Raw genomic sequence first — 13,586 nt, forward strand, 5'->3', positions numbered from 1 at the left:
CTGCCCGTTAGAGCTGGCCTTCCAAGACAAGAGGATATTATCTAGGGATAGTTTCTTTAGCAAATTGTGATACCTGGCTCACGGCTGCCCTCTTGTGACCAAACTAAGCAAATTTCATGGGACACCAAAGGCAGTGATCACACAGGGGTCAGCTTAGGCAATTCGATGAGCTACTCATTGTTGGTCATAGGCAATAGATATTGAACAACTTCCATAACAGTCATAATTATACCTAACATTTCTGATCCATCCCTGGTCTTATGCATCTTAGGTATCGCGTCACATCCAAGGCTAAGGAGCAGCAGAGCTAGGAGTTAAGCTCTGTCAGTTTAATGTTACAGTTTTTGCCCCTAACTGTTGCTTTGCCTTTTTTCGATAACCAAAATGAGCTTTAGAAATACACAATGGAGCCAGGTGCCGGTGGTTCCTGCCTACAATTCTCACTATTCAGGAGGCTGATAGCTGAGGATCCTAGGTCAAAACCAGTCCGGGCAGGAAGATCCTAGACTTTATCTCCAATTAATCATCAGGATATGGGAAGTAGTGCTCTGGCTCAAAGTGGTAGACCATGAGCCATGAGCAAAAGAGCTCAGAGGCAGTGTCCAGGCGCGGAGTTCAAGCTTCATGACTGACAAAAAAGAAAAAGAGCAACACAATGGAACTAATGAACTATAAGCAAAATTAGTAAATTACATCTTAACAGGGCTTTGGAGAATTTTGTGCTGCAAACACCCTAAACAATTATCAGTTACAATGGGGAATTGAATATCAATTACTGGTTAGATCTGAGAAGGGACATGACTGGGGAGAAGCCACATCAGAAGACCGTCTCCAGCCTGGAGAAGTAAGAATAACATACACAGAAGGAGGAGAGCCAGGACTCCTGCTGTCCAGTTCCACTTCTACCCTGCCTCCAAAGTAGACAGGACTAAGGATTTTTTTATATGGTTCTTCATCAATAAGAAGGTATTTTGGAGCCTGGCACCCGTGGCTCAAGCCTGTCATCAAAGTATTCAGGAGGCTGAGGTCTGAGGATTGTGTTTCAAAGCCAGGTAGGCAGAAACATCCATGAAGCTTTGATCTCCAATTAACCAGCAAAATGCTGGAAGTGGAGTTGTGGCTCAAGTGGTAGAGTGGCAGCCTTGAGCCAAAAAACACAGGGACAAGTGCCTAGGCCCTGAGTTCAAGCCTCAGCACACACACACACACAGAGGAATTTGGATAAATCAACTCGAGTCTCCATGCAAATCTGTTTCAACCCCTCTACAATATTTAACCAGGTATAAATTAGAAACCTTAGCCACTCCTTTTGCCTACCTGGTACCTAATTGCTCCACCACTGAATATTCAGGAACCCCATTCCCTCTCCTACCCCCAGGCTAGTATGATGGCTTGGCTCAGAGTCTGGCAATGCGGTTCTGAGCTCTACTCTGCTGATTGGCTGTGGCCATATCTTATCTCCTTGCAGTTCTAAGAAAGAATGATGCTCTTTCATTCAGGGGATACAGTGGCCCAGCCTTGGATGACCTTAGATGACCTGTCTCTATGAATTCAGTTCTTACCAGGACTCTCTGAAGTAGGTAATTGCATATGCCTTTCTCCATGGTGTGGGTGAGGGGGGAAACAGAGTCACGGGGATGTGCAGTATCTGCTCCTGCAGAACCACAAAGCTGTCAGGTGGTTCTGGAAATGGCACTCTTCGCCATCAAGCTTTGGCTTGGGGAAGATTCCTGGTTTGCCCTGCTTCTAGTAAACCAAGCTGCTGTGGCACAGTTTGCAGATCTGAAATGGTGATTATGTTTGGGCTGGATCTCTGTATGAAGTTGCACGTGGACAGCTGTCTGTCAGTCTGCTTGGACCTTAGCTGGACTGTGGTCCTACAAATCCCCTCCCCCAGTGATGACAGAAACCCCAAACGTGGGGGGGAGTAGGCTGAAGTAGGGAGCTACAACAAAGCAAGGCTTATCGACACCAGAGGACTCTGAAGATAAGCTGTGAACTGTGAAGTGGTCCTTGAAACTGCCAAAGGCTAGAGCATTTTCCTGGGACTGAGGGGGGAGCCAGTCTGGGGGGGAAAAGAGGAAGGGCCCTTAACTACTCTTAAAGCTGCTTTTACCCCTCTCTCCAGAATGAGGGTGTTGGGAAGGGGGGAGGTCCATGTGTGAGCTGGTTTCAAGCCTAGGGCTTCTCCCTCTGCTTTGGAAAAGTGTTCCTCATCCCCGCTCTATTGTTATTGGCACAACAACAACAAGGGCAACCACAAATCCTTTCTTTTCTGTCCCTTCCACCTGTCCTTCTCCTGAGCTTTGAGAACAGGTAACCCCCATTCTGTTTGGGAAGTGGGTGGGTGTGGGGGCTATGCTTATGATCAGGGTGGAAGATTTCAAAGGATTTCTCCACTGGGCCCCTGAGTCTCCGCGTGCTTTGCAGGAATTCCTCCAGCGTCACTGCTGTAAGCCACCTGAGATCCTTGATGGGCAAAGATGGGGTACACTGAAACAGTCGCGTCTCTATACTCGTCCACGCCCTCACAGTCAGTTTCAGTGAACCCTCATTGGCCTAGTGGGGCCTTGGTTTCTATTTGGGCAAAGAGGTTATTGACCTGGGTGAGGCAGAAGCAAGATGAGACCAAATGGAAGTAGTAGATGGCTGCATGACCTCGGCCCTTGGTAAGAGAAGGCCGAGGCAACATTCCTCCTGGCCTTGAATGACAGCAGCAGCCTGCTGCGCAGGGGCTGTGACTCCAAGGCCATCTTGCCAGTGGTCAGAGCTCACACAAAACCCAACTGTGACCCCTCACTCCTGTAACAGCCCACGATAAAAGGGAGACAGGATGCCATCTCTAAGGGGGGGATTTGACATACTGCTACTTCTGGGATCTGGTTCCCGGGTTCGCCTCAGGCTGGAGAGAATTTAGCTGAAAAGAGGACAGTGGAAAGATACGTCTTCAGCCACTGCGTCTCAAGCTCTTTGATTTCAGACTTTCTCTCCACACTGAGCTCCTGAGTGCCAGCTGCTCTAGAACGCCCAGGTCCACAAGGGTTAGAGATGGAGCACAGTTGGAGGAGAACCTCCAAGTGGAGGGTGGGTGGGAAGGAGATGGGCTCAGAGACAGTGGCTCCCACCGCTGAGGGTACAGGGTGGGGGAAGGCCACTGGGGTGCAGAGATTTCCCCCCCCCACTCCCGCCCCTGAGCTGTCAGGTGCATTCTGGGAACACTGGGCTGGAGAGGAGTGGAGACTGCAAGGGCAGAGTCTTTACAAGGGTCTAAGAAGCCTGGTGGAGGCCATGTTTAAATTCTGGAAGGATATAGATGAATCTATGGACCAGAAAGAATTCTGGAAGGGCGGATGGAATCCAGGGAGGCATGGAAGAGGGGAGCTATAGACATGTTCATCCATAGTGAGGAAAGTCAGAAGGAAGCCTGTGGCTGAGGGAGGAGAGGGAAGGTCAGAAGGACATTTTCTATCCAGGGTTGAGCTAGACGTTCAGGTCCCAAGTAGAAGAGGACCAGGTTGGAAGAGCAGTGCCCAGCCGGGCCCCATCTGCAAATGGGACCCCAGGATCTGAGCCAGGGAGCCCAGGAAAGAGATGTGCATAGCATTTGTTTTAGAGTCTTGGAGCTGCAGAGTTTAGGGCTAAGGGCCAGTTTGTGAATGCCAGGCAAAGTGTGCCAAAGTCTTTGTCTTGTCCACAGAGTGGTCTACCTTCTAGGACAGTAACAAGAGCCTGCTGGCATTTCCATGTCCTTCTAAAGCTGACCAGTTGGAGCCCTGGCAGGCTAGCAAGCCACCAGCCACCAGCCTGGAGCTCCCTCCTGTCCAGTCTCCATACAGGCAGACAGGAGAGGATGGCTCTCCCTTGAACTTCCCAGAAATCCCTGCAGTGTCTCTTCAGGCAGCAAATCGCCAGTCACTTCTCTGGCCTCTTGCCCCTTGTCCCATAGGTCCTTTGAGTCACCTGCCAACGATTTCCTCTTCGGAGGATGAAGGTGGGTGGCTGAGAGGTTTTGCATAAAAAAGGAAAATGTCTCAGGAGCCAGGAGTGTCCAGGCTAAATTAGGAACAGGACTTAGGGACATGGGTTGTTTTTTTTTTTTTTTTTCTCCAGCAATTCCCTCGGGGAGCCATCTATGTTCTTAGTCAGTGTGTTACCTGCTGTTCTGAAGCTCCCATTTGGCATCCAGTACTGACTAGGGCTAAGCAGAGATAGAGAGGGAGGAAGATCAGGTCCCCGCCCACCCCCATAAGCCCCTCATACCTTGAGGAAATCAGGAGGCCTCGTAGAATGTAATAATAATCCAAGGCGATGGGTGGCTGATCTTGCTGTAGAATATTGCAACACCTAGGCTTTCAAATGAAAAAGATTCTGCTGTGGCTGGTGGCCCATGCCTATAACACTAGCTTTTTAGGAGACTGAGGATTGTAGTTCAAAACCAGCCTGGGAAAGGCAATCGAAAGGAGTCAAATTTCCAATTAACCATCAGAGGACCAGAAGCAGAGCTGTGGCTTAGGTGGTAGGTAAAGTAGCTTTGAGTGAAAAAGCTCAAGGACAGTGCCAAAGCCCTGAGTTCAAGCCCCAGGAGAGAGAAGGCAGAGGGGGAGAGGTGGAGAGGGGAAGAGGTGATGGGTACTGGGCATGAAGGCTGGGCTGGTGTGAGGTAGCTACTGCACACAATTCACAGAGCTCAGGTTGACAGAGCCTCTGCTCCTGGGCTGGGGAGGGAGGGTGCTCGGTGCTCTGTTTCCTGGAGGCCGGGACCAAGGGCTCTGGGATGCAAACACACAGATGTTTATAGAGCTCAACAACACACAGTTTGAGCCATTAGAACAAAGACCAGACTATGGAGGAGAATGTACACTCTACATGAGGTTAACACAGGACACTGGGCTGTGGCAGCCAGCTGGCCCTCCCCTTTGCCCAGGGACCATCTCTGTCTTCCTGCACTGGTTTCATGGTACATGGTGAGGGGTAGGAGTGGGGATGAGGAGGGAGATCCACTGCTGGAACTGCTGCCTCACAGCTTGCCTGTCCCAACCCCCTCCTCTCCAGGCCTCAACTTCCCTTCTAGGTCTGTATGTACTCCTCCTAGCCTCTGACCTCTTTTCCTACAACTCCAGCAAGACCTCGCCATGGTGTTGTGAGTTGATTGGAAGTCCTAACCACTGGCGCTTGTGAATGTGTCTGTTTGGAAATAGAATCCTTGCAGACATAATCTACTTCAAATGAGGTCATATCAGATAAGGATGGGCCTCAGTCCAACCACGGGTGTCCATATATGATGAGGGAAACTTGGACTGAGAGTCTGAAGTGACACTGCCACCAGCCAAAGAACACTAAGAACTGTCAGCTGTCACCAGGAGCTAGGAAGAAGCCAGGGGAGTCCTCCTCCCCCTCCCCCCAACCCCAAGAGCCCTCAGCAACAGCCTGGCCTTTTGTCACCTTGATGTCAGACTTGTCACCTCCAGAATTGTGACACAAGGAAATTTTCTTTTAAGTCCCTTTTGTCTGTGGCATTTTGTTAGGAGAATAACCTTATTGAACTCACAGGAACTTTTCATCTGTCACTTTGGGTATCCGTCTCTTTGGCTCTTGTCCTGACTCTTTGGCCTGAGTCCTGTGTCCTGTCCTGGGGTCACTTCTGCATTCGTTCCATCCCCTACATGCCTGCTCATGCATGTATTTGATCTCACTAAGGCCATGTCTCTAAGTCTCTGGCTGGGACTTTGGAGCTGTTCTTGGAGGGTGGTCACTGGAGGTGTGGGTACATGAGTGGGCTATATCTCTTGTTTTTCTTACTGTGGAGCTCAGAGACACCAGTGTGTGGGGTAGGAGTGCTGCGTACTGAGCTGGGTTTGAGTTTTCATTCCTAGCACTCTTTTCTTCTTTATGCCAGTTCTGGGGCTAGAACTTGGGGCCTGGGTACTGCTCCTGAGCTTCTGTGTTCAAGGCTAGCACTTTACCATTTGAGCTACAACTTTTTTGGTGGTTAATTAGAGGTAAGAGTCTCACAGGACTTTCCCGCCTGGGCTGGCTTTGAACTGCAATCCTCAGACCTACCTCAGTCTCCTGAGTAGCCAGGATTACAGGTGTGAGCTACTGGTGCCTGGCTCTTACCAGTTCCTTATTTGTGTCTCTAGGGTTAGATATTCAGGATTTCTGACTCTCCATGTTTTCTGTAAAGTGGAGGTTGAGAAGACTCTATATCTCCCTTCCTGTGCAGGAGCCTGAGGTGAGAATAGAGGCATAATCACAAGATTAATGGAAGAGGTTGTTGGAAATAAACCCTGGAAGGGGGCTGGGGATGCAGCTTAGTGGTAGAGTGCTAGCTTCGAGCAAAAGGGAGTTCAGGGACTGAATTCAAGCCCTGGGATCGGCAAAAACAAACAAACAAAAACTGGAAAGAAATGAATCACAAGCGGCTGTGAACTAGCCCATTTTCTCTAGGTGCCAAAGCCTTCTGGGACCCCCTTTCTGCCCAGTGGATGCTCAAGAAAAGCGCTGCTAAGGTGGCCTGTGTGTTGTGTGGTCCACATGTTGTAACAGAAATGCAACCATCATGGGTATTTCTGATCCTAGGAGGGGCTTCATTGGTTCCAATGACTTCATTTTCCTCCAGAGAGGAATTCAAATATCTGGTGCTACCAATGCCAAGCTGTTTTCTTCTATGGCTTTTTTTTTTCTTTTTTGGTGGGTGCTGGAGTTTGAATCCAGCTCCTTCATTCGAGGTTAGTGCTTTACCACTTGAGTCATAGCTCCACTTCTGACTCTTTTTTTTGGCAGTTAATTGGCGGCGAGAGTCTTATGGACTTTCCTGCCTGATCTGCCTTTGAACTACCCTCAAATCTCAGCTTCCTGAGTAGCTAGGATTACAGGTGTGAGCCACCGATGTCCAGCTATGACCCCGTTTTTTAAAAGTAGGAGTTTGGGTAGGTTGGGAGGCAGAGCAGAAATGGAAGGAGGCTGAGACAGAATGGCCTCCTCCAGCTGCAGTTCCTCCAGCTCCCTCTAGCTGCCCAGCCCAACGGGGATCCAAAAGCAAAGGGAAAGGCCTCTTTGGCATCGGCCACTAGGGGGCACCCTTGGCCACAGACTGCTTCCTCGCCCTGACGGAAAGGAAAAGCCAGGCAGCAGGTGGCAGTGTCCTTTTGGGACCTGAGGAAGAAGTTCAGGTACACACAGAGAGAGGAAGAACATAAATAAACCTCTCTCCTGCACTGGATATTGATGAAAGAGAACTATGCAACTCATGGGTGGAGATGGGAGGGAGTAGGAAGAAATGAGGGAACAGATGACACTGTAGGAAAGGAAATGTACTTGTTACCTGATGTTTGTAAATGTAACCCTGCTGAATGTCACCTTTAAAATAATAAAATAAATTAAAAAACAATCCCTCTTCCTTTGTGGGCTAAGGATTGAACCCAGGACCTAAAGCACGCTAGCTAGTCAAAGGTTCTACCACTGAGCTGTATCCCAGCCCAGGAGAGCTTTTAAAAATAACTGTGACTCACAAAGGGGTGCTCTACGAGCTAAAGAGAGGTACATTTTCAAAAGCCCCCCTTTTTATTTTTAAGTAGGTGGGCAGTTTCCCTTGTCCTTTGGATATGAGAGAATTGGAATGAAATCAGGTTAGTCATGGAACCACGGGCTCAAGGCAACTATGTGAACAGAATCTTTGCTGTGCGCATGCACACACACACACACACACACACACACACAGTCTCGGCACCAGCAAAGGCCAATCTGCTGTTTCTCTGGGAGGGTGGTAAGTGGTGGCAGCTGTGGGAAGGTGGCACTCTTTAGAGGGAACAGCCAAGAATAAGTAGTCCCTGGGGGGGAAGGGTATTTAGCCTGAGGGCACCAGAAGAGGTTTCTCGGGGCTCTTCTCTACTTATCTATCAGAGGGTGCCTCCAGCCCGCTCCCACAGTACAGTACCAGAGAGGATAATAATATAGATTTTAATCATTGTGCTGCTGCTACTAACCCGAGTGCATATGAATCCATCCTTGGTGGATTTGGATGCCACAGTGTAAATGAGGTTTCACACAGGAACACTCTGGGGGCCACGGGGGACAAAAAGAGCCAGGCCTCTGGCGGGAGCAGGTGGCAGAAGGCAAAATGCAAAGGGAAGGGCTGGAGAAGCAGACACGGGGCTGCTGCTTCCCCTCCCTGTCACCACATGCTCAGCCCTGGTCCTCCCTGCCAAGGCCGCTGGCAGGGAGTGGCCGTGTGTCCCCTGACTCCCTTCTGTCTGCAGCGGGGCCTCACTTCAAGTCAATTTCTTCAGGGTCAATGGGGCCTGGGCCAGGTCCACCACCAAATGTGGAAAGGATGGAGGTCAAAGAGACACACAGGGTTTGGGGCTCTCTTATCGTTCCCCACTGTTTATCCCGAGACCCTCAAACTAGTTCAGAACAGGGGAAGGACCTCCTCCTGGGGGTAACGAAGAGGTGGAACTCCTGGAGGAGCAGGAAGGGACTATTCCTGTGTTTTTCTGAGCCTGAGCACTGAGCAAAGATGGTACACAAGAGACAGTCGGGCTCCTGCTGGAGTCTTCTGCCCTTCTTCTCCTCTTCTGGGATTGGTTGTATTGAGGGGTTGAAGGAGGTCACGGAGAGCCCCAGAGCCTAACCCTGCTGGCTGCGAGGAGATGACAAGCCAGGAAATAGGTCAACTGCTTTGGCAAGGCCATTCCTTGTCAGCAGTGAAGGAGAGAGATTCCAGGGCATAGACGCTGGGCTGCGGATGGCTACGAGTCGGAGACACACAGGGCCTCCACAGCGTCGCTCAGACCCTGCGTGACGCCCCCCACGGCCAGGAGGCAGTTCTTGATGACGATGCTGGAGCAGGCACAGCGGGGTGTGGGCATGGCAGGGAGCACCTCCCATCGGTTCTTCCCTGGGTGGAATGCTTCCGCTGTCTCCAGGACAGTGGGTTGGTTCCCTAAAAGCACCAAGGGAATCACAGCTTACCCAGGAATCCAGTCACTAATTTGAGCCTCTCAATTACCCCTGCTCCACTGCCCCCTCAGCCCCCACCACACACACACCTCTAGCCCTGGGACCCATAAGCAAAAGCTGGCCGCTTGGATGTGCTCAGCTACTGGATTGCTTCTCCTGGTCCTGGGCCAATGGCTCCTGCCAGGCAGAACCTTTGTCCCTCCTACTTCCTTTTAGTCTTTCCATCTCCTTGAGAGACAGCTGGATGTCTCCATCCCTGTTTTACATCTGGAAGTCTCTAGGGCACTACTATGTCTTTCCTGTTTCACACACACGCACACACACAGAACTACATGGGTTTGCTCATATGGTCTTTGAAATGTGAGTAAAAGGGGGTATTCTACAGTTCTCAGGAGCCCAGCTGCCTGTATCTCTGCCTGCTGACATACATTTTTGATGTCTGTTTGTTTTCCTTGGTGTCCATCCTGGGGTTGGAACTCAGAGCCTGAGCACTAGCCTTAAGCTTTTGTGCTCAAGGTTAGTGCTCTACCTCTTGAGCCGCACCTCCACTTCCAGCTTTTTTTTTTTTTTTGCTGGTTAATTGGAGAGAAGAGTCTCATGGACTTTCCTGCTCGGGCAGCTTTGACCCTTAATCCTCAGATCTCAGCCTCTTGGGTTGTTAAGATTATAGGTATGTGAGCCACTAGCACCTGGCTTGACATAAGTTTTTTTTTCCCTCCACAATACTAGTGGTCTGTGGGAGGCTGGTGCATCAAATCCAGGGTTCATTTAGGCTTTATTTGATCAGATGCTTTCCTGGCCTCAAACAGGAAAAGACGGCACAGAGAAGGTCGAGAGCTGAACCCCTCTGCACTTTGCCTCCAATCATTCCCAGTTATCAGCACGTCCCTTATCTTCTGTGGGCCTCAGTTTCTCTGCAGCAAGAGGATAGAAGGAACACATCTGGGGCTATAGGCAGATAGGTAAAGTTCCGGCTGGGAGGAAGGGAGTGTCTTGAAATATGAGTGTACACGGAGTCAGTTCTATTTGCTGCTCATGCAGAGTGCCAAGAGTCCACCTCGCACCATGTCCACTACCCATTCCCGCCTGGACGCCCCGTCCTTACCAAGTCCCCCTGCCACTACGATCCGACCACTCAGAGAGCCAGCCACAAAGTCTGCCCGTCTCTTCTTGAGGAAGAAGGAGCGCTCCATCTTCAGCCATCCCCCTACAAGCCATGGGTAATGGCAGAATGGAGAGAAAATTAAAAAAAAAAACAAAAAAAAACAGGTGCTGGTCATTACTACCAAATACAAAGGAGTCCCAAATGGATTTCACCCTGGGCAGCGGCCCCTTGTGTTCACCCCTGTGCTCAGGGAACCCAGAGCGCCCCCTGCAGCTTGGGATGGCCCCCTGCCATCCCCACTTGTTACAGTGGAAGACAACCCTGTCAGAGATTCCTGCTGTCCTTTGATTCTCCCTCTCTAAACTGGAGGGAAAGACTGAGGGGGAGCCATGAGGGTGAGAGTCAGGGGTTCCTTCTATTTCCCCATCAGTAAAAGCAGAATCTCTCCCTGACCTGGTCCTGAACAGACATCAGTAAGGAAAGAAACAATAGGTAGAAAAGCCTTTGCTGAAAACAACCAACCAGGCCAAAGGGAACCCTGGAGAGATGAAGGAATTGCATCTCCAAAGTATCCATGAGTGCAGCGGAGAGCTCAGACCTGGGACTGCACCCTGCTGCACCCACTGCACCCAGTGGCCCTGGGATGATGGACAGGGCAGGAGATTTGGGAATCAGCCAGAAGGAAGACAAGCAGACAGTTTTCACAGGGGATCAGGGCAAGGGTTGGTCCCCCGCTTACCCTGCTCCATGTCAAACACATCCATCGTCCGAAGGAACTTGGGTTGCCGATACAGCCGACCCTGCCGCAGGCCTCCCAGGCTGTACAAGTGGTTGTCCAGGGTCACGAAGCTGGAGAAGGCCCGCTTGCAGGGAATGTTGGGGAACTTGGTCCACGAGCGAGTCTCGATGTCAAAGACCTCAAAGGCATTGACCGCATACTTGGACTGCCGTCCCCCTGGAAGCCAGGGTGGAGGGCAGGGTGGGCAGAAGAGTTGTCTCTGAGGATGGGGCTGGCTTTCCCTTTCTGCCTGTCCCAGTCACACAGGAAGCTCCCTAAGGGGTGTGGCAGCGTGATTCTCCCCTAGTGGCAAGGAGATGCCCAGCCACAGGTATTTCTTCTAAGGGAACTGACCAAAGGGACAAACGTACAACAAAGGGCTGGGAATGTGGCTTAGTGATAGACTGCTGGCTTAGCATGCACAAAAGCCCTGGGTTCAATGTCTGAATACCACATAAACAGGAAAAGCTGGAAGTTGGCACTGTGGCTCAAGTGGTACAGTGCTAGCCTTGAGCAAACGAAGCTCAGGGGCAGTGCCCAACCCCTGAGTTCAAGCCCCAGGACTGGGGCAGGGGGTTGCGAGTACAACAGATAACCCGTCCTTACCTAGCACATAGATCTTGGAGCCTCGGAGGAAGGAGGTGGCGGCATATCTTGGGGTGGGCATGGGTGCTAGTGACACCCACATGTCCTTGAGCATGTCATAGTGCTGGAGGTGGTTGTGTGGACGGAGGTCCAGGCCCATCCCGCCTGCAGCATATACTCGGTAATCTAAAAAGAAAGGACATCGCCATCCCCAGCTCAGCTTAGAGGCACGAGGAGTCACATCTCTCACCAGGGCCAGGCCAAGCGCCCAGTCACTGCTCTACCAGTTGAACCACAGTTATGTCAGTGGGGGGGGGGGAGGGGAGGGACACACTCAAGGTCTCTGTGGTGGCTGAGCCTGATTCTTCCTGAAGCCATGGCAGAACTGCTAGCAAAGCCCAAGTCACCAAGGCTGTCCTGGAGGTGGGCAGTAGTTGATGCCTAGGACTGAACAACCCCTTTTTAGGTCTTGTCCTTCCACTGACCTCCTGCCTAGACAGCTTGAGGGGAAGCTGCTGTGGCGAGGTTTTCTCCTGATGACCTCTGGGAGTGGCCTGTCCTTGGGACTTCCAGACTGACTGACACTCTCCAGAGACAGCATGGATCTTTAAAACACAGTCAGGATGGGTGCTGGTGGCTCACTGGGCACTGGTGGCTCACGCCAGTAATTCTAGCTACTCAGGTCTGAGGATCATGGTTTGAAGCCAGCCTGGGCAGGAAAACCCAGGAGACTCTTTATCTCCAATTAACCACCAGAAAACCAGAAGTGGAGCTGTGGCTCAAAGTGGTAGAATGTTAGCCTTGAGCAAAAAGAGCTCAGGGACAGCGCCTAGACCCTGAGTTCAAGCCCCACAACTGACAAAACAAACCAAACAACACAGCCCTGCTGTCATTGATCTTGTAAGATACCACATGCCTCTGGATCTTCCTTAGACACTTCTAGTGTGTGTGTGTGTGTGTGTGTGTGTGTGTGTGTGTGTAGGGGAGGGTGCCATCCTCCTTTACAGGTGATGGCCTATGAAGTCAGGAGACACCTGTGCTAAATGGGCTAGGGCTAGGGCTGAATGAGGGCAAGGTTTGTGGGGAGACCTGGCTTCTTCAGGAAACACAGTTCAGTGGGGGGAACTGGGCCTTGATCAAGGCCTCCCATTTCCACTGCTCCTGCCTGCCCAGTACTTCTACTTTCTAAGGTTACTAATGAGTCATCAGTACTATTTCCTTCTACTTCCCAGACTTTCTGACTGAGGCTGGGAGGTGGGCTTCCTACATGAGTAAGTCATCTAACACAAGTCCCATCCTCCCTTCCCCACCTGAGCTACCTTCCCCCTGGAAAGCCTCCTACCCACTCCACATCCTGTAGCACTTCCGGGCTCAATCCTGACTCATCCTCTCACATTCACCTGGGTGTCTGAATGGAGAGACTGGGCCCTGGGAGACACTCTGGTGTCTCCTGAGAGATGGTAGCTCCATTGTCCTGCTCCTGCTTGCCACGTTCCTGAAATCCTGTTTCTCTCAATGTATTATAGGTCCGCTGCAGTCTCAGAATCTGTGCCCTGCCTGGCATGGAAATGCAGATGAGCCCAACTATTGAAGCGATTTGAAGCCATAATTAGGTGCACAGATGTGATCATTGCTTAATAGCTTTGTGACCTTGAGCCAGTGACTTAACCTTTCTAGGCCTCACACTGCTTTATTCTAAAATGAGGATGAACATAGCATGTTGGATAGGTGGTAAGGTTCAAAGATAAAGGACCAAGGGTAAGGACTCAATACATGTTAGTTCTTAACTTGTCAGCACCATTTCTTGAGGCGATAGAGGGCACTTGTTCTCTCTTTCTGGCCCTGTAGGCTTCAGAGCCTTCCATCCTTTTTTCCTGGGAGCTTAGGGAACCCCACTGGCTGCCCTGCTGTAGGGGATTCTGGGCAAGAACTTCTCTGTAGACACTGTTCTTGGTCAGAACGGCCTTCTGAAACCATAGACCAGAACTTCTCCCTCTCTTTCCTCCTTGGAGTCTAGCACTGTGCTAGAGACTGAGCAGTTGGTAAAGAAATGTTGACTGCTGGGCTGGGAAGGTGGCTCAGTGGTAGAGTACTTGCCTTGCATGCCTGAGGCCCTGGGTTCGATTCCTCAGCACCACATAAGCAAAAAGAAAAAAG

The 13,586-nt window shown here is 50.8% G+C and overlaps 1 protein-coding gene across 1 annotated transcript in view; it reads right to left on the reverse strand.

Moving 5' to 3' along the window:
- Positions 1–8,750: 8,750 nt before the first annotated feature.
- Positions 8,751–13,586, reverse strand: part of Klhdc8a (kelch domain containing 8A) — an 86,085-nt gene continuing 81,249 nt past the window's right edge. The window contains exons 2-5 of the mRNA XM_013017325.1: positions 11,451–11,615; positions 10,806–11,021; positions 10,067–10,168; positions 8,751–8,944 (exon numbers count right to left, since the gene is read on the reverse strand). Coding sequence (XP_012872779.1) covers positions 8,751–8,944; positions 10,067–10,168; positions 10,806–11,021; positions 11,451–11,615 — 677 coding nt within the window. The remainder of the gene's footprint in view (positions 8,945–10,066; positions 10,169–10,805; positions 11,022–11,450; positions 11,616–13,586) is intronic.

The sequence above is a fragment of the Dipodomys ordii genome, unplaced genomic scaffold (genome assembly GCF_000151885.1).
Source record: "Dipodomys ordii isolate 6190 unplaced genomic scaffold, Dord_2.0 Scaffold35, whole genome shotgun sequence".
NCBI classification, from domain to species: domain Eukaryota; kingdom Metazoa; phylum Chordata; class Mammalia; order Rodentia; family Heteromyidae; genus Dipodomys; species Dipodomys ordii.